Source organism: Drosophila subobscura, chromosome E (genome assembly GCF_008121235.1).
Source record: "Drosophila subobscura isolate 14011-0131.10 chromosome E, UCBerk_Dsub_1.0, whole genome shotgun sequence".
Taxonomy (NCBI): domain Eukaryota; kingdom Metazoa; phylum Arthropoda; class Insecta; order Diptera; family Drosophilidae; genus Drosophila; species Drosophila subobscura.
In genome coordinates this window covers 18,500,864-18,525,598 of record NC_048531.1, presented here as the reverse complement: position 1 = coordinate 18,525,598, position 24,735 = coordinate 18,500,864, and the positions used below count along the sequence as shown (strand labels likewise).

At 49.9% G+C, this 24,735-nt stretch overlaps 6 protein-coding genes across 9 annotated transcripts; 4 read left to right on the top strand and 2 right to left on the bottom strand.

The window, feature by feature from the left end:
• The first annotated feature begins 220 nt into the window (after positions 1-220).
• Positions 221-2,078, top strand: LOC117891981 (phosphate carrier protein, mitochondrial). Of its 3 annotated transcripts, none has more exons than XM_034797858.1 (4): positions 221-379; positions 737-952; positions 1,016-1,780; positions 1,842-2,078. In XM_034797858.1, the coding sequence occupies exons 2-4, from the start codon at positions 742-744 to the stop codon at positions 2,006-2,008; spliced, it is 1,143 nt and encodes a 380-aa protein (XP_034653749.1). In that variant the 5' UTR covers positions 221-379; positions 737-741; the 3' UTR covers positions 2,009-2,078. The 3 variants fall into 3 exon arrangements, with proteins under 3 accessions (XP_034653749.1, XP_034653747.1, XP_034653748.1); XM_034797856.1 differs by having other exon boundaries at positions 223-379; positions 726-952; XM_034797857.1 differs by having other exon boundaries at positions 223-381; positions 730-952.
• Positions 543-19,826, bottom strand: LOC117891978 (N-acetylglucosamine-1-phosphotransferase subunits alpha/beta). Of its 2 annotated transcripts, XR_004648667.1 has the most exons (4): positions 19,621-19,826; positions 18,138-19,552; positions 17,398-18,084; positions 543-553 (listed from the first exon to the last, which is right to left on the bottom strand). XR_004648667.1 is itself a non-coding variant. In XM_034797853.1 (3 exons), the coding sequence occupies exons 1-3, from the start codon at positions 19,715-19,717 to the stop codon at positions 17,596-17,598; spliced, it is 2,001 nt and encodes a 666-aa protein (XP_034653744.1). In that variant the 5' UTR covers positions 19,718-19,826; the 3' UTR covers positions 17,357-17,595. The 2 variants fall into 2 exon arrangements, 1 of the variants encoding a protein (XP_034653744.1); XM_034797853.1 differs by lacking the exon at positions 543-553 and having other exon boundaries at positions 17,357-18,084.
• LOC117891977 (ATP-dependent RNA helicase DDX24) lies at positions 2,183-5,055 on the top strand. Its single transcript, XM_034797852.1, is given in 6 exon segments — positions 2,183-3,723; positions 3,782-3,901; positions 3,966-4,067; positions 4,070-4,417; positions 4,480-4,663; positions 4,724-5,055. Coding segments are annotated over 6 exon segments (2,454 nt in total). The 5' UTR covers positions 2,183-2,282; the 3' UTR covers positions 4,983-5,055.
• On the bottom strand, positions 4,976-6,509 carry LOC117891980 (sister chromatid cohesion protein DCC1). Its single transcript, XM_034797855.1, has 3 exons — positions 6,412-6,509; positions 5,216-6,355; positions 4,976-5,155 (listed from the first exon to the last, which is right to left on the bottom strand). The coding sequence occupies exons 1-3, from the start codon at positions 6,447-6,449 to the stop codon at positions 5,056-5,058; spliced, it is 1,278 nt and encodes a 425-aa protein (XP_034653746.1). The 5' UTR covers positions 6,450-6,509; the 3' UTR covers positions 4,976-5,055.
• LOC117891979 (homeobox protein unplugged) lies at positions 9,233-12,864 on the top strand. Its single transcript, XM_034797854.1, has 3 exons — positions 9,233-10,307; positions 12,103-12,356; positions 12,419-12,864. Exons 1-3 carry the CDS (start codon positions 9,464-9,466, stop codon positions 12,800-12,802), a joined length of 1,482 nt encoding a protein of 493 aa, XP_034653745.1. The 5' UTR covers positions 9,233-9,463; the 3' UTR covers positions 12,803-12,864.
• Positions 19,827-20,524: 698 nt separating the features above from the next.
• Positions 20,525-22,643, top strand: LOC117891137 (V-type proton ATPase subunit S1). Its single transcript, XM_034796345.1, has 5 exons — positions 20,525-20,656; positions 20,742-20,844; positions 20,912-21,014; positions 21,086-21,347; positions 21,411-22,643. The coding sequence occupies exons 2-5, from the start codon at positions 20,759-20,761 to the stop codon at positions 22,109-22,111; spliced, it is 1,152 nt and encodes a 383-aa protein (XP_034652236.1). The 5' UTR covers positions 20,525-20,656; positions 20,742-20,758; the 3' UTR covers positions 22,112-22,643.
• The last annotated feature ends 2,092 nt before the right edge of the window (positions 22,644-24,735 follow it).

The window sequence follows — 24,735 nt, the reverse complement described above, 5'->3', positions numbered from 1 at the left end:
TTATAAATAACAATGTCCAACCCGGGGGGTTGTCGAGTGTGCCTAATGTTTAATAATATTTGTTAGAAATTCCCTGCCTCTGCTTAACCATTACATTTCCATGCTCACTGCTAAGTCACTCTTTAACCGTTTCATAGCCGCATTCAACCGTTTCGTTTTGAGCCACTCTGGCAACCCTGTTGCGGGTACAAGCTGCAAGCTCTTTGCTTTCTATTGCAACTGCTGCATTTGGTCTTCTGGTGTGGCGCGCGACGAACGTTGTTTTGGGTTCCCTCTACTTTCTGCCCAGCAACACAAACTTTTACTTCATCTTCACTTCAGACTCCTGTCTGCTGCACTTCACTTCACTTCCGACGCTTCCCCAGCCCAGCACTTTAAAGTGAGTGTTTGCCGGATACCTCTACCCAGTGGTGTTTCCTTTTTGATTTTCAAAAGTTTTTGAAAGCATCAACTATTACGCAATACAGTCAAAGTGTTTGGCAGAGAACGAAAACAATAGTTATGTAAAATAAGCAAATGGGAGCCATGAGATAATGAATGAATTATGAAAGTTCTCAATGCAAAACGGAAGTTGGATCTTTCCTTCAGTTAACAAGTGATTATGGCACCAAGAACGATCACTTTGAATAGCTGCCATTTCGTGTATATCGAACCCCTTTTGGTTACATCATGACCTTAACCTTAAAGCAGCCAAATCCATATCCATCCTAATGCCTCCGTTTATCCATCCCTCCAGGCAACATGTTCAAATCTCTGTTCGAGTCCGCGCAGAACTCAACGTTCAGGTCGCCGTTCACCAGCGTCAACTGCCAGGCTGCCAGTCCTGCCTCCTCCTCCGACCTTGCACTCGCTAATGTGGCAACACCAGCAGTGACATCCCTCGACGATGTCTCACCACGCAAGCATAGCCCCAACCACAACTTTGCTGCCGCTGCCGCAGCTCCTCTGGGTGGTAAGTGGCGGAAGAATATCCCAGCCAAGGGTAACTCATTGTAAAGCCATGCCTCTGGTTTAGATTCCTGCGAATTCGGCTCGAACAAATACTTCCTGCTGTGCGGATTGGGTGGCATCATCTCCTGTGGCTCCACACACACCATGGTAGTGCCATTGGACTTGGTCAAGTGTCGCCTGCAGGTGGATCCGGCCAAGTACAAGAGTGTGTTCAATGGCTTCCGTGTCAGTTTGGCCGAGGAGGGTGTCCGTGGCCTGGGCAAGGGCTGGGCACCCACCTTCATCGGCTACTCCATGCAGGGCCTGTGCAAGTTCGGCCTGTACGAGGTCTTCAAAGTCATTTACGGTGATGCCATTGGCGAGGAGAACGCCTTCCTGTACAGAACCGGACTGTACTTGGCCTCCTCGGCCTCCGCTGAGTTCTTCGCTGACATTGCCCTGGCGCCAATGGAGGCGGCCAAGGTCAAGATTCAGACCACGCCCGGATTTGCCAAGACGCTGCGCGAGGCACTGCCCAAGATGACGGCCCAGGAGGGCATTGGTGCCTTCTACAAGGGTCTGGTGCCGCTCTGGATGCGACAGATTCCCTACACCATGATGAAGTTCGCCTGCTTTGAGCGCACCCTCGAGCTGCTGTACAAGTATGTGGTGCCCAAGCCACGTGCCGACTGCACCAAGGGCGAACAGCTGATTGTGACCTTCGCCGCTGGCTACATTGCCGGTGTCTTCTGTGCCATTGTCTCGCATCCCGCTGACACAGTGGTCTCCAAGCTGAACCAGGCCAAGGGCGCCTCCGCGCTGGATGTGGCCAAACAGCTGGGCTGGGCTGGTGAGTAACGCAATTTCTCCATTGTGTTGGCAATTTCCTTAATCTGTGCTCCCTCCTGCAGGACTCTGGGGTGGACTGGTGCCTAGGATTGTGATGATCGGCACCCTGACTGCCGCGCAATGGTTCATCTATGATGCCGTGAAGGTGACACTCCGCATGCCACGTCCTCCACCACCAGAAATGCCCGAATCCCTGAAGAAGAAGTTGGGCGTGACTGGCGAGCAGTAAGCCACAACACGTTTATGGATTGGTGCCACTTGTTAACATTTGTATAGATAAACCACGGAATAAATAAAAACCAAAATTTACAATATTTACTTCAAATTCATTGAATATAACGGAATGTGCTGCCATCTGGCATTAGGCAACACTGCACACATTCCATTGCACAGCACTGAACAGCTGATCTGCATAACAACCCTGTCGAATGTCAACAAACAAATACACGCGGTCAGCGGCATAATTTTGATTTTGATTTCATTTTGAATTAATTTAATTAAAAATGGTATCCAGCAAGCCCAAATCAGCGAAAGTAGCAAAGAAAATCAAGAAAGGCAGCAAGGAGTGCAAAACGGACAAGGCAGAGAACTGGCAGAAGGTGAAAATCAAGGGCCACGTGATTTCCGATGACTTTGGCGGCTACGAAGGTTTGATTGGATTGGAGGTTCTCGAGGATTACGATGCAGAGCTGGTAAAGTCCTCAAAGAAGCGAGCATCCAAAAGAAACGTTAAAAAAGACAAGGTGAAGAGTAAAAAGAAGAAAGTATCCAAGTCTGAGGCGGAGCAGGAGGAGGATGCGGCCAGTGAGAGCTCCAGCGAGTCGGAGAGCGAGGAGGAGCTGCTGTTCACGGCCAAGTCCACCAGAAAGGCGCGTCTGGCCGAACGTCATGCACAGAAACTAGAGAAACTAAAAGAAAAGCGAGAGAAGCGTAAGGAGAAGCGAAAGGAGAAAAAGGAAAGTGTGGAAGAGGAAGAAGCCGCCTCGGAGTCGGACGACAACGACAATGAAAGCAATCCATCAGGGCAGTATGTGCGATTGAGGCCTCAACAATCGGACGAGGAAGAGACTGAGCCAGCGGAGGCAGAGGATGAGCCCTCGAGTGATGAGGAAGAGCCTCAGCTATTGCCTGCCTCGACAGAGTACGAGGATGAACTCTCCGCCTGGAATGGGCTGGGTGTGCCATCAAACGTTCTGCGCGCCCTGGCCGAGCAGGGCTTCAAGGAACCCACGCAAATTCAATCGATGACCCTGCCAGCTGCCATCCACGGCAAAAAAGATATCCTGGGAGCGGCGGAAACGGGCAGCGGCAAGACCCTGGCCTTTGGCATTCCCATGCTGGCTGGCATCATGGAGCTGAAGCAACGGAATGTTAGTTCCGGCATTCGCAAGGCACCCAAAGTGAAGGGTGCGCCAATAGCTCCACCAGCCGAAGATGAGCATGAGCTGACACCGCCGCCGGATGAGCTGGATCATGTTTCGGGTGCCAGCGATGAGGAAAGCGACGCCGAGGAGCGGTCAAAGCGCAAGCAAACTCCACTGTATGGCCTGGTGCTGACACCCACTCGTGAGCTGGCTGTGCAGGTGAAGAATCATCTGGTTTCGGCTGCCAAATACACAGGAATCAAAGTTGCTGCCATCTTCGGGGGTCTGGCCGTGGCCAAGCAGGAGCGTGTGCTGCGCCAGTGTCCGGAGATTGTTGTGGCCACACCCGGCCGCCTCTGGGAACTGTTTGCGCAGGGCAATCAGCACCTCAACAAACTGGATGACTTGAGTTTCCTGGTGATCGATGAAACGGATCGCATGGTGGAGAAGGGTCACTTCGAGGAGCTTAGGAGTCTGCTCAAGGTGCTCAATGCAGACGAGCAGAAGAAGCAGCAACGCCAGAACTTTGTTTTCTCCGCCACGTTGACTTTGGTGCATGATCTGCCCGATCATATGCAGAGTAAGTCAATGAAAGATTACTCTTACTTGTCGTCTCTCATTTAGTTTCCTTCCTATAGAGCGCAATGTGGGCAAGCGTCCGAAGTTTGTGAAGCAAACGGTGGATCAGAAGATAGAGAGCCTCATTGAGGAGCTGGGCATATCACAGCCCAAGATTGTGGACATAACCAGCACGCAACGTGAGTAGATGCTCATTGAAACCTCGAATGAAAGCCACAATAAACCCCAAATATTCTCCCACAGAAACCGCTCAAACGCTGACCGAAAGCCGTTTGCTGTGTCCTATCGATCAGAAGGATTTCTATCTCTATTACTTCATTCAGCGGCATCCCGGCCGCACCATTGTCTTTGCAACTCCATAGACTGTGTGCGGCGTCTGGCCACGCTCTTTGGCCTGCTGGATTGCAGTCCGCTGCCGCTCCATGCCAATATGATACAGAAGCAGCGCCTGAAGAACCTCGAACGCTTCCGTGACTGTCCCACAGGGCTGCTAATCGCCACAGATGTCGCCGCTCGAGGCCTGGACATACCCAATGTGGAGCACGTGATTCACTATCAGGTGCCACGCACCAGCGAGAATTACGTGCATCGCTCGGGCCGCACTGCTCGTGCGAATAAGCATGGCATAACCGTCATGTTCATGGAGCCTGGCGAGGTCCGCAGCTACGTGAAGCTCTACAAAACTCTGGAGAGGAGTGAGTAACATTTTGGGCAGAGCCAGCAAGAACTCTTTTAAACACAAAACTTATTCCTGCAGCTGAGGATTTGCCACTATTTCCCATCTCGGAGCGTTTCCTAAGCGGTGTCAGGGAGCGTGTGAACCTGGCGCGGGATCTGGACAAGGAGGAACTGAAACTAAAGCGCGTGCAGAGCGAACGCGGCTGGATGAAGAAGCATGCCGAGGAAATGGACATGATCATTGATGGCTACAACGATGAGTCGTGAGTGAAACTACGCTAAAAACCATTTGAAACTTTTTCTAATATAACAAATTCGTGTAGTGGCAGCGACCAAGATGAGGATCCCTTTGTGATAGAGCGACGTCGCAATCGCCTGCACGTGGAAACAGTGCGTGCGCAGCTGCATTCTCTGCTGGCTCAACCACTCTTCCCCAGAGGCTTTAGCTTCAAGTATCCCAACAGCGAGAACGCAGATGTCAACACAAGTCACACCACAAGCGCCGTGGAGACCATGAAAGCGGCCATCGTGGACCAGAAGCTGGCTAAAAAGCAGCGAAACAAACGGAAACGAAATGCCTAAATGAAATTTAATTTACTAAAGAGAAGATGCACAGCGGATTGTAAGAATAAAGTTGCAGGATAAGTTGAGCCAATCAATGCTTCGAGACGTAGTACCGGACGCCAGCCTCTGTCAAGGAGCGCGCGTTCTTGGCCAGCAGCGTGGACACAGACAGTGTGGGAGTTGTGAAGCATCTGGAATAAATGCAGCAATTAGATCTGTAACAATGAGTCCTAGCCTCTGCCTTAGCTTACTCTATGTACGGCTCCATTTCCTCCAGCGTCCACTTGCGCTTCGTCTTGAACATTTCCCTCATGCGATCGTTGAGATTTGTGGGCAGCCGCTCCTCGGCCAGCGAGCGGATGCAAGGCTGCGCACCCTCCGCATCGCAGATGCCAAGGCCACGTAGGTATTTCATCTCACAGGACATGCCGTCCGGCATAGCCTCCTGCCAGGAGCGCATAAATTCCTCATTGCGAAAGCGCAGACCCGGCTGTAGAATGTTTTGAGCGACAATCCGTGCAACCAGTGATTCCTGGTAGGAGAACTTCCCCGGACAGCGCTCGCTGGGAATGGTGTAGATGTCAAAGAGCCCGGCCACTACAGCCTCTGGTGCGATGCCGTCCAAAGCGGCAATTGTCTCCGCTCGTTCCACTTCATCCAGGGCCCAGGAGTTTTCGCTGATCAAACCCAGCATCAGGCTGATTATGCGATACTCGTACTCGTACTCCATGACGCGTACGTGGCCTTCGAATTCCAGGGCGCGTAGGTTCCGCAGTCCCTCCTCGAACTGTGCCCTGCTGCACTGGACCGTGTCCAGCAGCTGCTGGAAGCTGAAGAGAACCTTCCGCTCAATGCAGTACTCGTTCTCCGGCCCCGAGTACCGAGTCAGTTGGAGCAGTTCGCTCAGTTTGCGAAAGCGTGGCTTGATCTCGCGGCACTCAAAGTACTCGTGGAACACGGCCAGCACCGAGCGCTGCTCCAGCGAGCGTGGCACTTCCAGTTCATCCTCTGTGCTGTCGTTGAGACTTCGCTCCAGGGAGGCGTTTGCATTGCCTGTGCGCGGGCTCTTGAGTGGGGAGGTGCTGGTGGCAGCGCCAAACTTTAGATCCGGCACGAGCAACAGGCTGTTCGAGATCTCAGCGCCCTTAACGTCGTACGTACGCTCGTCCGTGCAGAGCACGATCTTCTCATTCAGTCCCCCTTTGAAGTGAAGCGTCTGGCCCTCGCGGATGTGCTGCAGCATGTGTGAGTCGAGCTCTAGCAGGCGCAGATTGTCGGGCACAATGTGTGCTGGGGGGTAATACAGTGCCTGAGTGAGTTGCGTGAGCTGCCGCTCGTCCAACTTTGCGTGTTTCACAATTGTCTTTACATCCTCCGGCGTGCGTACGTAGCTATCAATGGAAGAGGATTAACCCAATGTAATGGCAGGAAGATTAGCATTACTTACAGCTGGGGCTCGTTTTCATCCACTTCCATAGAATCCATATCAACAAAAACAAAACAAAAAAAAGTAAATAAAAACCATTGGCGGGAGCAGCAGTGTGACCGCAGAAATATCGATATTTTTCTGGCATAATGGTTTCATAGCAGTCAGCATTAATGTGGCACCTCAGTTTTACGTTACAATTTAGAATCGAAACGGGAACAACAATTCTTATCAATTATTACGTTGCTATTACTTTACATTTACTACATTTAAATTGAGATCCAACCAATCTATAGGGACAGTAATAAATGCATACCCTTTGCATTTGTCAGCGTAATTTCCATGGTTAATCATGGTTACTTCGATCCGTTGAATGTCTGATGGGAGAGAGAGAGAGTGGGTCTGGGCCCGTGGAAATGTTACCCACAAATTACTGTGTAAAGCCCTGCTTGCCCACAAACGAGCATTGACAGTGTAATTTCCCATCGATAGCCCCAATTAAATTGAACAAACATTTGGCATAAGCCAGAAACTCTTAATTACAGTCCTGGAACCTGGAACAGGAGTGGAGTACGTAGAGCCGCTTGGAGGGGTAGAAAGGGTAAAATGACACAATTATGTATAGTCTAGGTAGGGTACGGGTCCTTGCCGCAAATTGAGTGGGGGCGTGGCAATTGTTGGGTAAACATTGGACGGCATTCGTGTGTTGTGTTGCGGTCACGGTAACACATGTTCGCCTTCACATCTCTCGTCGAGTGGCATGAAAATTTAATTTTTATTGGCTGAACGATACAATTTAGTGGCGTTGGCTTGGGGTACGGCCACGGCACAGACGTTGGATAGATAGATACATTTTGTATCTCATTATACGTCTCGCTAGAGCTTTAATTATTTTCATTTTACTTTTGCTGTGCGCATTTCTGGCGCGGTGCAGCCATCGCCATCAGCAATGCCAAATATTTGCAACAATTTGTCAGTAAATAATTTCGAATTGTTCTCCGTCTGCGAGGCAATCCAAAGACATCTAAAAAACGCCAAGAGAGTGCAGATGCAGCCTACAGATGTGCCTGTGTCTGTGCCTCCGAGGAACGCTGAGAACTGCGAGTGGGAATGGGACTGACTGGGTGACTGGGGGACTGCTGGCTATGGCTGGGGCAACATCCCTGGGTGTCAACAGTGCTCTGATTTATTTGAGCGCATTCAACGCTTCGTTGCATTTCGTTAATTTGCCCGTTTTCCGCTGCCAACTGAGAATCAGCCAACAAAAATGCCGAGTCTACCCCCACAGCCCGTGTACTCCTCAACCATCAAAAAGAGAAAAAAAGAAACAAACTTTTGTCATAATCAGAAAAGCCGAAAAATTAACCAACGAGCCGCATAATTATATTGTAATTTATGCAGCTGTCGAATCGCTCAAAATGTTTGCCAATGTTCAGCGCTCGTAAAATAATTCAAACATCCGCACGTGAGGTGAGCGTCCGCTCCAATCAATGGCCAAAAAGTTGGTCAATTACGATCAATTAAGCTATAAACATTCATATTTTAATAACTATTTGCCACCTGCTGCCTGCCGACCCATAATTGGAAGAGTGTGAAAAATGTTTGGCATAGCAATGAGGGAGGAAGGCTAGGAGTGGGAGCTTCTCCTGCGGATGCGGAAGTGATGGAGCAGGGGAGCTAGAGAGGTCGACATCTATGTAGGGGTCGCTGAGGGATTAGGTGTACATTTGGGCATTCATTGATTTATTCGATTCAAAAGAAACTTGAACAAAAGTTCAGCAAACGAAAATGTCCCAAGTATCCGACTAACCTTTAAAAGTATGCCAAATATTCCCAATTTAAGAGACTTTTCATGAATTAACGATGAAACAGAATGCTAAATACATTAGCTAACATTCAAGAACCACTTAATTATAGCACAAATTCGAATGTCTATGCTTTAGTCAACCGATAATGATTCAATTCCCAGCTGCACTCACAAATCATTTATGGCAGCCTCGTTCTAAGCATTTTGCGAGCTTTAACCCCAGCTAAAACTGCGCTCATTAGCTGCAGCTCCAGGCGGAACCCACAACTGGAGTACATACAGCACAGTACATGGCTATATATTTGCTTGGTAAATAAAGATATTATGTACATAAACGATGAGCGCACTGTTGCCTTTCGTGAGTGTCTGCTAATGATGCACAACTGTCACACCCACTTTGGAACTGATGTTTGAATTTAAATTGGTCACTAATATGCCCCTCGTGAGAGAGCCGAGCGGCAGCCCATTCATTCTCCACTCTCCACCCTGCTGCCCTGCCCCAATCGCCATTTCCCTGCACTCCATCCTCCATCTCCACTCCGCTGCTAACCATCAAGCAGTGGGACTAACGCGACGGCGCATTAATGGCAGGGCGTTCTGCCCGTAGACGTAGTCGTCGTTCCGTTCCGTTCCGTCCCGTCCGGCGATGTCTGATTACAGAGCTATTCGAGCAGAACGCAATTAGGGTAACGATGGGAGGCAGGGGCAGAGGGAGGAGAGCCTAATGCCAATGGCAGTAAAACATTTAGAGAGAAGCTCTCCACTGCTCCCCTGCGACTGCTATCATAACTAAATAAATTATAAATAAATAAATTACTAACAATTTGAAGTAAATTTGCTCTCTTCTCGCTCCCCAAATTGTTCTTTCCAACCAATGAAAACAAAGAAAAACATTTCAAACCAATCAAAATGCAGCAAAGAGCGGGAGAACGTGTAAGAAAGAGACGACTACATAAGTCCATCTTTGCCGCTTTGTGGCCATTTTTGTGTGTGGTGGCTGCTGGCACTTACTTTTGGTGGTGCTTTCTCTGGTGCTGCAGCGGCGGCGGCGTCTGACTCTTGGGTGCCCAGTACGTGATGTCTGGCGGCGACACGACAGTTGCCCGCCGATCTTTGAACGGTTCACTGCGCTGACAGGCTTCGAGTTGCCTCGCCTCTGGAGTTGAACATTTCTTGGGTGCATTCTTGAGAGCGTTAAGTTTTGCTGAGTCCGTCGCGAGTCCGTCCACGTGTGTCCAGAGTGTGTGCCCGTGCCCGTGCACGACGATGGAACGGCCTGAACTGCTGCAGCACGGAGAGCTAAGCGCTGTGGAGACCAAGACGATGACGACCACCAGGCTGGTGCCAAAGCCCTTCTCCATTGAAAGTCTGATTGCCAACCAAACACCTGCCACACCTTCGGTATCCGTGTCCGCCTCACCACCGTCCCCGCCCGAGGAGCACGAGCAGGAGCAGGAGCTGCATGCCCGGGCCATGGTGGCCAGCTCGGCCCTGGGCCTCACCCAGTTCCCGCTCTACAATCCCTGGCTGCACGGATACTTTGCCCAGAATCACGAGAGATTAACGCATTTAATTGCCGGCGGCGGCTGCTACCTGGGCTCCCCCGTGGGCAATCCCTTTGCCGGCAAGGAGCCAACGCATCCTCACCCAGCAGCTCCACCCCCGCCGCAAGGCTTGGACAAGCAGTCGCCGCTGCCCCACCCGCTGGACACTCGCTTCCTGCCCTTCAATGCATCTGCGGCTGTCGCGGCCGCCGCCTCCGCTGCAGCTCCGACGGATCTCAGCTACCGCCGCCTGGCGGAGCTCATGAACCAGGATTACGTCCACAATCTCAGCGTAAATGCGCGCCTGCAGCACATGGCAGTCGCGGGTCGCCTGCAAGAGGATCACCCCAGCCATGGTCTGATGCAACATCACGAGCCAATGCCGCTGCAGGCCAATCCCTTCTCGCCAGCAAAGTCCGTCAGCCACAGCCCCGTGGAGCCCACCCTGGATGTGGGCATGGATGAGGATTTCGAGTGCAGCGGCGACTCCAGCAGCGACATCAGCCTTACCCTATCCCCGATGCCGAGGAATTATAACAGAGAGCTGGACAAGAGTCGCAATGGAGGTGGGTACCGGCACGGAGAGAGAGAGATAGATCAATGGGGAATATTTACATACAACTTTTTTGTGTGTGTTTTGGGAGATACTATTCACAGATCGAATCTTATCTTCTCGAATAAGGTTGATATTTGAGTAGAAGTAAGAACGGGTCCGCCCATAACTCCACAGTTGCCACTTGAATCGACGACAGAATCAGGGTCTTATGTGTAGATTATTATGATAAATTCTTCATACGCTGATCTTGAAACAGCAGTAAAGATCTTACAAGGTTTTCATAGCCATAGAAACAGTGGTAACGTTATTCCACTTTTTTGTAGAGCTATGACTCTGAGAAGAGTTCGTTCCTAAAGATATTTGGCACTTATGAAGATGCCATAGGAATGATGGGTCTTCGGAAACATCACGTACCGATGCTAAATCTAACTATATTAAATAAGAGATCTGTTCTTCTCTTTTTTACTGAAAGAGAACAGCAAAGTCTGCTGAGAATTAAGAGTAATTCAGGTGAGGGATTGAGAGAGTTTATGGGTTTCTATCACACCTTAAATACGACAAATAAACACTCCTCAAATCTCTCGTACATCTAAGTGCTGCAGCACCCCACCACACTTCCAATGTCATACAAAACCTAACAGCCCCATTCCCATTTCTCTCACTTATCCCACCCTCACAATTGCTGACAGTCAAGTGGTACCCCAGTCTCTGTCCAGTCTGTTGACTGCTGTCTAATGTGGCTTTGTCATGGTAATTAAAATTGAGGCTGCCAAGTCATAATCAGAATTAGCATAAAGCGCATTAAGACCCAATGTTCGCTGTCAATCAAAGCGATGAAAAGTTTTCACAACTCTTGCTCTGTGATTCGGTCAGCCTTCACAGCAAAATACAACTCAGAACAGCAGCAACAATAGAGAGAGCCACAGTCCGCCTGCTGGATGGAGTGCTGACGTTTTGACAAACATAACGATTTGGCCACGGCTGCCACTCGAATGGAAGGGAACATCCACAAAATTATGGGCCGTGTGTCTAGCCCCAAAGTTGCGAAGGATTCCAAGTGCGTTCTCCATGCCACAATCAATTTTCCAACAAAGCGACTGAAAAGCGCAACAAATTTTCCACTAATATATTCATAGCTGTGTGTTGAGTGGGTGGTTGATTGAGGGTTGGTTGAAGCAGGGTGTACTCTACGGGGTACCCAATTCGACTCAGATAAATCAGTGACAGCGCAGAGGGCAGCCGAAGCGTGTAAGTGTTAAAAAATCGCTTAGCCGTGTACACAAAATTAACAGCCAGATGGGGAGGGGATGGGATGGAGCGAGGAATTGGGGATGTGGATTGGGCCTGTCACCCTCATTCGCATCTTCATTCTCCACCCAAAAGGAGACATTTAACTTTCACGCTCAACTTGAGAGCACCGCAAAACGACAGCTTAAGACAAACATCATTACGGCTTGACTCTGATGTCTTCTCTGGGGGCTCTGGATGGAGCCTGTATCAGACACATGTATCCAGTTATAAATAAATATGCTTGCCACAAGTTATGACACAGGCCATTTGCGACAGAAGTCCACAAACTTGTTAGGGAGTCCCATTAAGATGCAGAGAGAGAGAGAGAAAAAGATTCATGGGTTGGCTGAGGATGTGCTCTAGGCGGAGGATACTTTAGTCGAAGATAATCGCTTGATTTCACACTGAAACTCACACATTTCCTGTGGAGTAAATAAATATTTGATAATAAAGAGAGATTGCCATATGGCTACGATCTTCATTCACCAACCTCTCCGCTTTGTATCTCCTTCCAGCCTATACCAATTCGGATAGCGAAGACTGCAGCGATGATGAGGGCGCCCAGTCGCATCATGATGCCAGTGGGCTGGGCGGCAAGGACTCGCAGGGCAATGGCAGTGGTTCGAACAGCTCCAAGTCGCGTCGCCGGCGCACTGCCTTCACGTCGGAGCAGCTGCTGGAGCTGGAGCGAGAGTTCCATGCCAAGAAGTATCTCAGCCTCACGGAACGCAGTCAAATAGCCACAAGTCTGAAACTGAGCGAAGTGCAGGTGAGTGGGAGAGTGGCTGCATCTCTGAAGGTATTCCAATTGCTGTCTTCTCCCTTCGTTAGGTGAAAATCTGGTTTCAAAATCGTCGCGCCAAATGGAAACGCGTCAAGGCCGGACTCACGTCGCACGGCCTGGGCAGGAATGGGAGTGCGAGCGGCACGAAGATAGTCGTCCCCATACCGGTGCACGTGAATCGCTTTGCGGTGCGCTCCCAGCACCAGCAGCTGGAGAAAATGTGCCTCAGCGGACCCAAACCGGATCTGCGCAAGAAACTATCGACGGAAGCGACGATGAGCGGCTTCGAGAAGTTCAATGGCGGCGGCATGGGAGGTGGCACCGCCCCCAGCTCAAACCCCGCAGCCGCGGGGGCCGGAAGTGTGGGCATGGGCCTGGCATTGGGCATTGGTGTAACGGCTCCTCTGAGTCTGGGCCGCAGTATCTACTGATCGGGTTCTGTTTTAGGATGTAAATATAAGAAGGAAAGGAAAGGAAAGCGAAGCAAAGGAGTTTCATGAAGTTTTCTCTTTTTTGTAAATAAAAACCAATATAAAAATCGAAGCAAATCCTGATCCCTCATTAGCCAGGAGTTTGACCAGCAAAACCACATAAACGGACATAAATCCTGCAGGCTGGAGGCTGCTGCCTGAGAACGCCCCGCCAGCGACAGGCGGCACTCGGGGACTCGTTTCGATGTCAATTGGAACAATTAAACTGCCAATTTGTGCGATTTAACACGGCCCAAAGGACACAGCAGCAGAGGAGAGCTGAAGTTGAAGTTGAAGTTCGAGTTGACTCGATTTATCTGTGACTAATTTTTGTAATTTAACGCACCAAATTGTCACGAATCGAGGGAGCATGAGAGAGTTGCTGCTGATGGAGGGGAGAGTCAGAGCCAGAGGCAGAGCGGTGCAGAGCGATGGCAAACAATCACTCCAGGTGTCTCACGTGTCACGCCTCTTCAGCAGCAGTCCAGCAGGATCCTGATTCCTCGTGTGCCTTCCCCTGTGACTTATTAGCTCTGCAGCAGGATCAGATCAGCCTCTGTTTGGCCTTCCTCCCTTTCTCTTGTGTGAATTTCTAATTGCATTAGCAACTTATTGCCTCGACAATTGACTTTTGTTTGTTGTAACCCACTGCTCGCCCCACACTCCTCTCTCTAATTGTGTGTGGCAAAAGGAGGTGGAAACCCACCCCAGGACACAACTTCGATGCCGTTGCCTTTTGCTTTTGCTTTTGCCTCTGCTGTCACCGTGTCACCCCTGTGCTGCGGATCGTTGTCGTCTCGTTTTCAGCTTTATGTTGGGACACGCCTCCAAGCATGAGTTTTTATTATTGTAACACTTTGCAGGCAATTTGCTGCCGGCTGCGGGGTTTCTCTTTCCTTTTGCCCGTTCTCCCCCCCTCGCTCACTCTCTCGCTGCCTTGTGGCTGCTCTTTTGCTGCGACTCAAACTGATTCCGGAATCTGAATTTCCGATGGCACTGAAATTGCGGTAAATGAACAAAGTGAGAGAGCAAGAGAGCAGCAGGGCTCGGCTTGGGTGACACAGGGAGTGCGCTACAGCGCACAAAACTGTAACTGAGAGCACACCAATGTGTACAGGTAGAAAGGTTGGCTCGCCTGCACTCTTTTTGTGCTCTCCTTTTGCAGCTCATTCGCAATTCGTTGTGGCCGGCGCTACCTCTGCTGCTGTACAACGGAACATGGGAATCTGCCTAATTCTGTGATTTCCTCTGCCAGTTCACCCCCTCTGCGTGCGTTTGCTTTTGTTGTAAATTATATTGCCATTAATTACGCGCGGATTTGTGTTGAGCTGAACAGCCTAGCAGCTAAGCAGCCATAATGTACAACAGCACGTTAAAAATCACTTTAAAATCATTAAAAAAACGGGCAGGAGTAGCTCGGAAGTCAGCTCGGGTGGACGGGCAGGGTTGAGTTTCAAATGCTGATCCTGCTGCCCGTCCAGTAGGCAAAAAGGGGGTCATCGTTGAATGCAGGAACCGACGGCCATAAATCAAAGCATGAAATGCGCGCTGTCATAATTTGTCATAAGGCCCGGGGCACGCCCACTTTTGAGCATAGTTAGGCAACACATGTGGCAGGGCTGACTGGTCCTGGTCTCTGTTGCAAGTTTGTTGCTAGCCCGGCCAAGAGGCAGAGCCAGAGAGAGACAGAGAGAGAGAGAGAGACCTTCAAAGGCACCGAGGACGACTCATTAAAGTGCACTTGTCAACGGCCAGAGACATCACAAAATATCTCCATGAAAATCGTATGCAAAGTGGACACGGACTGTGACTGGTCTGCCCCTCATGGACAATCAGCGGCAATCAGCAATGTAAGCGGCTTGTAAACCCCAAGGGGAAGGGTGGTAGCGGCCATTCATTGCTGGCATTGCCAGCCGATCTGTCAGCTCCGTCCCGTCCCGTGCCCCCAAAAGACAATCGAACGTTTGGGCACCCAAGAGCCTGGCTCCGACTCTGCTCAAATTCTGCTGAAGACACAAAAAGAATCAAACGAAAATGCACTCACGCACCTGAATCGCTAATCAGCGGTGACCAGCGATGACGATCGATCCGTCAGCTCGGACAGGCGGCAGCTACCGGCGGCAATGCACAGTGGATGGAGTAACGGGGTGGAGTGTATTGGGCTGTCATGTAGGGGAGAGTAAATAGATGAGTTCACCGAAGAGATTCTCAAAGGTTCAGTCAAGAATCAAGGAACAGTTATATTTTGTACAATTTATAGATAACCTTTAACTTATTTTTGTATCTCTCCAAGAGAAGTGCTCTGAGTATACTCCCCCCAATCACCTACAGGGTACCTGCTTTGTCGTATCCTCTCTCCCATGTGCAATCCACTCATTTCTTTTCTTTTCTTTCGGTTTTTGTGAATTAATTAATTACAATTTTATGATTTTATTAATTTCCAAAAGCGAAACATAAAGAATGCAAGCGGCAGGCAAACCTCTCCCCAGACCCAGTCCCAGTCCCTCATCAATGAAGCAGTGTCGCCGTCTCAGTCCGTCCCTGTCCCTGCCCCAGTCCCTGTCTCTCCTCAGACTGTCCGCCACTGTCCGTCCGTATTCCAATTCCCATGGCTTATGGGCACGTACCTCGAGCTCGAAATAATAATGAATGTAAATTGCCGCAATGAACGATTTAATGTCTTAATTCTTTATTTATATTGCATTTTCATACATGTCGCTGCAGGCACGCCTCCTCCACTCACCCACTCCCACCACTCGGAGGCGGGAGTTTCACAAACAATTTGAAAATAGTTATTACATTTGGCTGTGGCTGGATAAACGAACGAACAAAGTGCCGACTGCATGAATAATGCAGCAATTAACCAACGAAAATAATAATAATGAATTTCAATATAAATATGAAAATTTTATATTTAAATTTGAACAATTTTCAAAAGACTTTTCACGGCTTGCACTCGGTCACGAAGGAAGCCGTTTGTCAAAATGTGTCCAACGATTCCGTGCCATCCAATTATGTGTACACCCAGCCCCTCCCCCTTCTGGGCTAAACGATTCCCAGAAGAATATTAGAAACGGGTGTCCAAGTGTCTGGGGCTTGGGGTTTGGGCAGCCGCCAAAGGGTCGGCACCTCTGAGGTCTGGTTTGGGAAGGTTTATTGGGGAAGCAAATCTGAATTTATTTGTTGAAGTCGGAAGAGGAATTCAGTGGCCCGACAGGATATGGATATATTTCCTGTAGATCTAGATATCTGCATCGCCCACACGCACAAAGCAGAGCTCATCTTTTTGCATAATTTGGCATAACGATCCAACATAAATCAGGGGACAAACCACAATCACTTCCGCTCCGTGGTAGACCACACTGAGATCTATAAAGAGGGATCTGAACAGGGATCCGTGATCCCCTCCACACAGGTCACATAATAAACCAAATTGTGGCGTGTGCACGTTCGTCTTCGTATCGGAACACCTGGGTGGCCCAACTAGAGATCGTTTAGAATGAGTTACGAGGCCAGTGGAACGGTAGGGCAGGGTCTACGGCACGTTTACACAGTTTGAATTTGCCTGAACGCAAAGGACACACGTGTGGAGATGGAGATAGAGATGAGCAGATATTGATAAGATTCGAGCTGCCGTTTTTTGGATAATTGATATTCATGTCCAGGGAAAAAGAGAGAATCGCAGTGATACGGGGGGACATCCCGCAGTGCCACTTCATGGCAGAGTAATCCACTCGTAAGCCTCGGGAATAAAAAACGGCGGACGCAATTTATGCCACAGCATCCGGAATGGAATGGGAATGGGAGGCCACACCCACAGCTACCCGGCCACATGTGATTTGGTGAGTTGGCAAAATAAAAAGCAAAATAATAATAAAAAAAGAAGATGTTCGATGCACAAAAAGCAAATCATCATCATATGGACACAGGACACTGGCACTGGGGAGCTTGATTCTTGGCAACGCCCACTCACACACACACACGCAAACACTCACAATAGCGACCCGTCTGCCTGGACTCGCTCTAGTTCCGCCCACCGACTTCCGTGCCCGCAAAGTGCCAACTTGCTGCGGCGAGTCTCGTCTCGTCTCCGTTTTTTGTTGCTGTAATTTCTGAACGGGAGCCAGCGCTTAATGTGCCGCAATGCCACGGTGTGGGTGGCGCATGTCCATAATTACAAACCACCCACCGGGTGGGCACCAGCAAAAAAAGTGATGACGTAGTTTGTGTGTTTGTGTGCGCCACAACTGAATTGTTTGGCAACGCCCAGTGCTCAGCGGGAGCTCACGCGCCAGGGGAGGAGGGCTGACTGGCTAAGTGCTGGCAGCAATCTGGGCAACTGGACAGCAGCCAAAGCAATAAACATAAAAAAACTAATTTAATCTACGCTTGAATTATAACAGCAGCAAGGGATTGTCGTAGCAGCTAGCTTTTGCCGGGCTGCGCTTGCCATATCGATCGATAGGAACTAGAGCTATCGATAGAGCGGATAGCGCGGAATTTAAACTTCTTTCATTTGGAATTAAAGTATTTAATATTTAGCTTCTATTTTCGACTGCTTGAGAACACATTCATTGCCAGTTTACTAGCCTCACCGGTAAGCCTCCATTTTGCGCTTAAACAACTAGAAAAAATAGCCTTGCACTTGGCTTGACCTACAACTAAATTTGACTATGATTGCATGCAGAAATGGCCAATATCTCAAAGGTTACAACTTATCACATTACAAAAGAGAACACACTCCACTCCACAGTCTACAGTCGCTGCACACAACGCCTCACAAACTTGGCCTTGTGCAGACACATAAAACGCAGCAGGAAGATGATCAGCAGCAGGCTGACGCCGTAGCCCACGACGAGAACGGCGCGTTTGCGGCGACGCCATCGCTGATAGTCGCGCCAGGATTCATAGCGATTGCGGAACTGTGGCGGCAACTCGAACTTGCTGCGACGCGGGAAGAAGGAGAGATAAAAGTCCTCGAGCAGATGGCGCACCAGATCGTTGTCCTCCGGCCGCCTGGCATCCAGATTGTCGTTGATGCAATTGAACTTGCGCGGATTGCGACGCATCTTGTCCAGGGACTCCACAACCTCCGTGAGATTCGAGGTGAGCATCATAAAGTTGCTGTGCAGCGAGCGCTTGGGACTGATGTTGTAGCGATATCTGGAGCGCATCCCAAAATTGGAAGTGAGCGCCTCGGCCAGCAGGGGACAGCTAGCGACCAGTGCCCGCGTAATTGTTGGCTGTAAAAGGTAACAGGTTAGTGGCTTTCGAGGAGTCTTTACAAGTCACCTACCAGATTGGAGTCCTCGTAGCGTTCGTACACCAACGTTGAGTGCACCACGGGATCAGGCGTGACGAACAGCCCCAAGGCGCGGGTGCAATTCTGAACAACCTCCTCGAAGTAGTGCATGGCCGACCAGTCCAGCGGCGGGGCATACATGCGTGTGAGGAATGTGCGCACCTCGCGGTCCGACCAGGTCCCAGAGGCATCCGTGTCGAACTCATCGAAGATCTCCTCCACGCTCAGCAGCTGCGTCTCGCTCATGAGAAAAGAGTAATAGGCGAAGGCGTACTGCAGATCGGTGGCCGTGCGGAAGCGCTGATGTGCCGTGGCCAGCACCTGCTCCGGAAAGCGCTGCTGCATAGCTGCCACAATGTCGCGGTCCAGCAGGAAGCCTACGTGAGCCAGCACATGGCGTGCCTTGAAGCCATAGGCTCGATTCAGCAGCATATTCGTGACAATCAGCGAGTGCGAATAGATGTCAGTGGAGGATTTGAAATCCTCCTTGTGCAGCACATTCCTCTGGCTCGTTGGCAGCGCCGTGCTGCCGTCCTCCATCTCGGCATTGAGTGACATAAGCTTGTCCTTGTTGAAGCGCTCCACAATGCGTCGCAGCTCGAGGAGAGTGGAGACGTTGCGGTGCCGCATGACATCCTTGAAGTTCGAGGAGCTCTGCTTGATCAGCTTCTGCAGACCCATTTGTGGGAATTTGTGCATTGTGGGTGGGGGCGCTGCTTCCTCCTCGTGCGTCTCCTGGCTGTGCATGACAACGTGGGAGGCATCTGGCTGCTCCGTATCGCTGCAGTCGCCGCCATCGAACTGACATGCATCGATGTTGCAATGCCGGTCACAGGCGCCATCTCCTATGTACGTCCAGGGGCAGTCCAAGGCGCAGTCGGGCACCATCCAGGCCTGATAGACGCGCACACCCTCAGCCTCCGTGTACAGATCTTCCGGAAATAGCGGCGCACCCAGAAATATGTCGTCGTTTAAGTACAGAAATCTCTTCGAGAGCGTCGGAATGCGATGCAGGAATGTCTCAATGGCCGCGCTGGAGAACGTGGGCAGCTGTGCCGGATCGGGGGCCAGCGCCTCGTGGGGCACCACTGTGACGCGCTCGTAGCTGAGATCCAGCCAGTTGGGTATCTGGCCATTGGTCACAATGTACACGTGGCGTATCCAGCTGGCGTGCTTCTCCAGCGAGCGCAGAGAGTACCGCAGCTCATTCTTATCGTCAAATCGCGAGGGATCATAGTTCGGGTCATACTGCTTGATGGCCTCGATGAAATTCGGATCCGAGCCGTTCACCCAAGTGTAGACCACGTCGATGGGAGTGCAGGGGGTGCTGCTATCGCTTATCTCGATGTCCTCGGATGCAGACATCAGACTGCCAGCCAGCCACAACAACAGGAACAGCCCCCCAAGCACTGAAGGGTGAGTAGAACACACAATTATTCAAGATAAATGCAAAAAGTATCTACAAATCAGATCTTACCCGACAGCAGATGCGACAGCTTGCGGCGGGACTGCATCCTCAGCTGCTCGATGGCGCGCCGCATTTTACGTTGCCACGAACGGCGGCGCAGACGCATCCTCAAAGGACTACAGTGCACATTTCATTGAAGACTTCATGTTTTAAAAAAACCAACACACAAAATTGTTTGTTATGTTGTGTTCCCCCTTCCACAACTCGATTACCGATTCACGATAACTGGCCAAATCATTACTGCAGCAGTATGCACGCGTCTCGCTGTGACTGGGCCTGACACCATGTAGTTACATGTAGTTACCATGTAAGAGGAAAACACCTAACTTTAAATGCAATTTGTTTTGGTTTACCTTTTAGTTTTAACCTTATTTTGCAATCAATCCAATAAAGATAAGCCATGAAAATTAAATCATCTTGTGGAGAATTGAATGATAATTCGAGTAAAATTACATTTTTAGCTCGGAGACTCCTAACTAGCTAGTAACATTAAATAGAACATAAAGATTGAGGAAGATGATTTAAGATTTACGGTATATGTGCAGTATATGTAAGTGCAGTATCTGTGCTCATATTTGAAACGCAAAAATAAGCACGGGAGAGCGTCCGGCAGGAGAGAATTTCCCTGACCGTTTAGACACAGGAGAGGATTTCCCTGACCATATGTGAAATTCAAGTACAAATTTTTAAAATATAAGGTCATAAGGTATACAATCTAATAAAAAGGAGTATGTATAATAAGCCAAATTGATTCTTCAATCGGATTAAATTATTGTTTCAATGGTAAAAGTCTTTGCAAGTTAGTATTATCAAATAGAACATGAAAATTGATGAATATGATGTTCCTTGGTATATTTTCGATACTTTTTAATAGTAAGAACGTATATTTCGGTATATTTCCGAGTGTCTTTCGATATATGCTATCGATAGTTCACGCGGTCACACTGGCAATCACATGATTTGGTCATAAGTTTTCTCAGTCGGGCCCTGCAAAGCGAAAATTTTCTCCACTGTCTTTTCTGTTGTAGTTTGAGTTCACTTTTCGGTTGGTTTTCTTTAACTTTTTGTGTTCTTTTCTGTTCTTACATTATGTCTTGGTTTGTTTCCTTATTGTTTCCCCACCCGTCCAGTGCGTCGTCCCAGCAAGATGTTGTGGAAATCGCTGATTGCATTGTGCGTCATTGGAGCAGCCTTGGCCGAGCAAACGCCCGTATTCCTATGGGGTGCCAACAGGTGGGTTCAACTTATTCCGGTACGCCTACTGAGGAGTTAATAGCAAGTTCGTTTTCCCTTTTTATAGTGTTGCGAAGCCCTCGTTGAGGACCGTGCCCCAGGCGGAGTTTGCTGACCAGTTGGCAGAGCTGCTGAAAGATCACATGGTTGTGGCCTTCGAGGAAAATGGCGTAAGTGCTGCACGTGAAATGGCTGCTGATAGGTAAACTCTAATTCCTACTGCACTTTCCTGTGACCACAGCTGAGCACGAAGGACTTCCTGTGCGCCAACTCCCAGTCGCAGTCCTGCTACGCCAAGCTGCAGGGCGTGAGCCCGAAGACTTACTACACCAGCGTGGAGAATCCATCGGAGGCACTGCGCTCGGTGGCCGCCAAGCGGGAGCACAACAGCATCGACGCCAGCGGGCGTCTCGTGAGCCCGGCCAAGTGCTCCGTGGGCACCGCTCTGTTTGTCAGCTTCGAGGATGACGAAGAAACGCGCGAGGTCACCCTGGAGTCACATGGTTTGTACACAAAACAGTCTGCGTGTGGGAGTGCGTGCTAATTTCGTTCATGCTCTTCGACAGACTCTGCCATTGCCGCTATCAGCAAGCAGTTGGACTGCAAGGTGGCTTATCTGTATCTGGCCGCTCCGTCCACCGCCCCCGTGGTGCAGCGTCGCACGCGCCGTGACACGGCCGCCACCACCGGCGGCATCATGTGGGTGTCTGGCAACCAGTTTCGCATGTTCTACACCAGCGTCCAGTACAACGGTGTGCCCTTCTCGGTCAACTCGCTCACCATCACCAACGGAACTACTCCCGCTACTAAGTTCTCCGTTACCCTGGCCACAGCCGATCCCACCAAGTCACTCACGTTCGATGTTCTTTATGGCGATGGCGGCTACTTTAGCCTGACCAACGTGGCCTACGCCGGACAGAACTTCCGCAGCACGGGCATCATCAACGCGCCCACCACCTTCTCGTATGCCTGCGGCAACCTCACATTGGAGACGGCTGCCGTTGATAATATGTACAACACGCTGAGCTTCAACTCGCTGCAGATTCAGGCTCCCTTCAGCAGCACCTACAAGGAGAACTTTGTCTTCGGCGACTCCTGGGACTGTGTGGGCTTCGTCTCCACTGGCATCCTGATGGGTCTGTTTGTGGTTGTCATCTTCCTGATTATCATTTTCATTGGCGTCTGCTGGATGATGGACATCAACACAATGGATCGCTTCGACGATCCCAAGGGCAAGACGATCACGATCAATGCCGGCGCTGAGTAAACGACTGGCAAAATGTTTTTGTCAATTTCTTAGTTCATTCCTTTTCCTCCTTCAGTCTGTCCCAAACATATTTACGAATCACAATACTTAATACCGTAATCATACAATCATATAATCAGGAAATTAGCAATGGCAATTTATGTCGTAAACATAATTTTCAACCGCAAAGATCAGTCACCGTTCAGCATCAATCGCGAGGCTGGTCTTTGTCGTCGAAAATTGTCTGTCCCGAGAGAGAGTTTTGCTTGCAACGACTTTGCAAACAGTATTTACAGTTTATAGTTTAGCCCCTCCATCACCCCATGTGTGTGTGCCTGTCCTTGTATGTGTGTATGTGTGATTGCCGCAAGTCGGTAAATCTTAACTTGAATATGGCCAAGTGTTTTATAGTTACTTGTTTCCGGCGCAAATACGAGAATGTGAACATAACTTATGCCTCTGTATGATAGTTTATCATTTGTGTGTGTTACGACGCTCCTCCTGTTCGCAGGCCCAGCGAAAATAAACGTTTTTTTTCAATTGTGTTACAAAAATGGAAAGCGTATCCTGCACCCACTGGTCGATGCTGGGATGCTCTTTCGATGCAGAGATTACTGTGGCTGCTGCTGGCTGACTGTTCCAATATTTTATATGCCATTTCTTTCGTGGCAATTTCAATTGCATTTGGGCTGCAAAAAAGTCGTAGATACAAATCAAAAGTTTAATGGAAATTTATTGAGTTGCCATCGACGGGGCTTCAACGTGCTCCGTGCGGCTTGATGGGGCGTGCATGGGTGCAGCGTAAAGTTTTCAAGTAGAAAATAGTTTTTGCTGCAGCAAAGGAAACACTTTTCCTCGACTGCACTCTGGGCACTCGAGCGACTTTCATTAAGTTGCTTTTGCCGGATTGGGGGGCGTCGCAGGAAGAGCAAAAAGCATTGTTTATGACATTTTAATCTCTTGTTTATCCGCTTGACTTTTCAACTTGCTGGAAGAAGTGATGCAGCCGTGGCTCCCTGCCTCTCCCTCTCTCTCCACTCTGTGTCTGGTCAAGGCGTGCGTAAAATAAACTCCCAGCCCAGTCCAGCCAGTCGGCGCATAAAGTATGCTAGGGCTGGGGCTGGAGTGGGCGCTGTCGGTGCTCCCTGAGGCAAAAGGACACAGTTGACTGCACCGAGAGTGCCTGGCAGGCGCTTAGCGTTTTTGTTGCATTAGAAACAGGTCAGTGCGTCATGCACACAAATGAGCATATGAACCAGCCAGGCTGGAGCGGCGGCTCTGGCCGTGCAGCGCAGCGTGGTCCAAAAAACTTGTGCCAAGTCTGCTCTGGCCTAAGGAGTCGAGTAGTCGGGTGGTCTCCCCGGTCTGGGGGCCATGAAAAACAGTAATTATGCATAAGTCAACACGCGGCATTCGTAATGAACTCCACTCCAAAGCGGAACGGAACGGAGAGCAGAGGCACACTCACACACAGCCGCCACGAACACAGTTTGGGAAACTTTTTGGCAGCCAAAAATGTCGCCAACTGCCAAGCTGCCGAAAGTTTTTCGGCCCGTCCCCACAGCCAACTACGGATCCGTACATATGTATATGGATGGGCTGCATAAGCCGGGAAGGAGCCTCCTGCGGCGAGCAGCATGAGGCCATGGCCCGTCGTTGCTCCACAGCCACGGGCTGTAATAAAACCAGTGGTCTACAAATTGCAGCATTAGAGAGAGTCAGCGAGGAAGGGGCAAGCAGTGCAAAGAGTAAGGGTAAGCAGTGCAGAGAGAGGGAAGGAAGCGCTCTCCAAGTTGGTGGAACACATGTTTTGCTCTTCAGCCAGTAAATGCAGCCAATGCAGTCGGCAAAGTTGTTGGCCATTTTTTGTCATTAAGCTGCCCCCCTACCCCAACAGCCAGAGTGCAAATCATTAGGCCAACTGATGAGAGGAGCGCTCAAAGAGAAGACATCAAAGAGGACAAAAGAGAGTAGGAGAGCCAGAGAGTGGAAGAGTGGCTGAGTGGGGGGAGAGTTAAGCTTAAGCTTAAGCCAAACACAATAAAAATCGCCTTCAGCCTGTTAATGATGGCATTGTGTGCAGCATGGAAGCTTTCATCACTCCCGCTCCTGCTCCTCCAGACCTGCTCTGAAGCTCCTCCCGGGCCACCGAGCTGAGCAGCTGCTTATCAGCGCTAAGTGGATGTGGAATGTAGGTTGCGGGGCATGTTTCAGCTAATAGATATACTCTCCGGGCTGGGAATGGCAGCGACGCTGCCTAATGAAGTCATTTGTGATGCTGCTTGGGATGGGCACTGCTGCGGCAAGTGGTCACAGGATGTGGAGCGAGCCGTGGCTCTCTCTTCGAATGGGAATGAATGAATCAGAGGGGGGAGAGAGAGAGAGAGTGTGCAGTGCTTAGAGCATGGCTAATTTGCTGCTTAAATGCAATCCAAGCAGTTTGCTGGCTCGGAACTCTAATTACAGTTGGGGGAGCACTGCACATCAGACTTGTCACCTACACTTCGTGTCCCATCGCTCTCTCTCTCTCTCTGGGACTTCAATGAAGATTTCTACAACAATTCAAGCAATTTGGCAAACATCAATCTGCTGTAGCCCACAGGCGGCCACTCATTAACCCTTAAGCCGACAAATCACTCTGGAAA

Excerpts from the sequence above, each read along its gene's own strand:
- LOC117891981 (XM_034797858.1), top strand. The coding sequence starts at position 742 with ATGTTCAAATCTCTGTTCGAGTCCGCGCAGAACTCAACGTTCAGGTCG. Across the intron at positions 953-1,015 it reads TGCCGCAGCTCCTCTGGGTG|ATTCCTGCGAATTCGGCTCG; the intron begins GTAAGTGGCGGA and ends CCTCTGGTTTAG. Across the intron at positions 1,781-1,841 it reads CAAACAGCTGGGCTGGGCTG|GACTCTGGGGTGGACTGGTG; the intron begins GTGAGTAACGCA and ends TCCCTCCTGCAG.
- LOC117891980 (XM_034797855.1), bottom strand. The coding sequence starts at position 6,449 with ATGGATTCTATGGAAGTGGATGAAAACGAGCCCCAGCT. Across the intron at positions 6,356-6,411 it reads GATGAAAACGAGCCCCAGCT|CTACGTACGCACGCCGGAGG; the intron begins GTAAGTAATGCT and ends TTCCATTGATAG. Across the intron at positions 5,156-5,215 it reads GAAATGGAGCCGTACATAGA|ATGCTTCACAACTCCCACAC; the intron begins GTAAGCTAAGGC and ends CATTTATTCCAG.
- LOC117891979 (XM_034797854.1), top strand. The coding sequence starts at position 9,464 with ATGGAACGGCCTGAACTGCTGCAGCACGGAGAGCTAAGCGCTGTGGAG. Across the intron at positions 10,308-12,102 it reads GGACAAGAGTCGCAATGGAG|CCTATACCAATTCGGATAGC; the intron begins GTGGGTACCGGC and ends ATCTCCTTCCAG. Across the intron at positions 12,357-12,418 it reads TGAAACTGAGCGAAGTGCAG|GTGAAAATCTGGTTTCAAAA; the intron begins GTGAGTGGGAGA and ends TCCCTTCGTTAG.
- LOC117891978 (XM_034797853.1), bottom strand. The coding sequence starts at position 19,717 with ATGCGTCTGCGCCGCCGTTCGTGGCAACGTAAAATGCGGCGCGCCATC. Across the intron at positions 19,553-19,620 it reads GCTGTCGCATCTGCTGTCGG|TGCTTGGGGGGCTGTTCCTG; the intron begins GTAAGATCTGAT and ends CTCACCCTTCAG. Across the intron at positions 18,085-18,137 it reads GCTACGAGGACTCCAATCTG|CCAACAATTACGCGGGCACT; the intron begins GTAGGTGACTTG and ends TACCTTTTACAG.
- LOC117891137 (XM_034796345.1), top strand. The coding sequence starts at position 20,759 with ATGTTGTGGAAATCGCTGATTGCATTGTGCGTCATTGGAGCAGCCTTG. Across the intron at positions 21,015-21,085 it reads TGGCCTTCGAGGAAAATGGC|CTGAGCACGAAGGACTTCCT; the intron begins GTAAGTGCTGCA and ends CTGTGACCACAG. Across the intron at positions 21,348-21,410 it reads GGTCACCCTGGAGTCACATG|ACTCTGCCATTGCCGCTATC; the intron begins GTTTGTACACAA and ends GCTCTTCGACAG.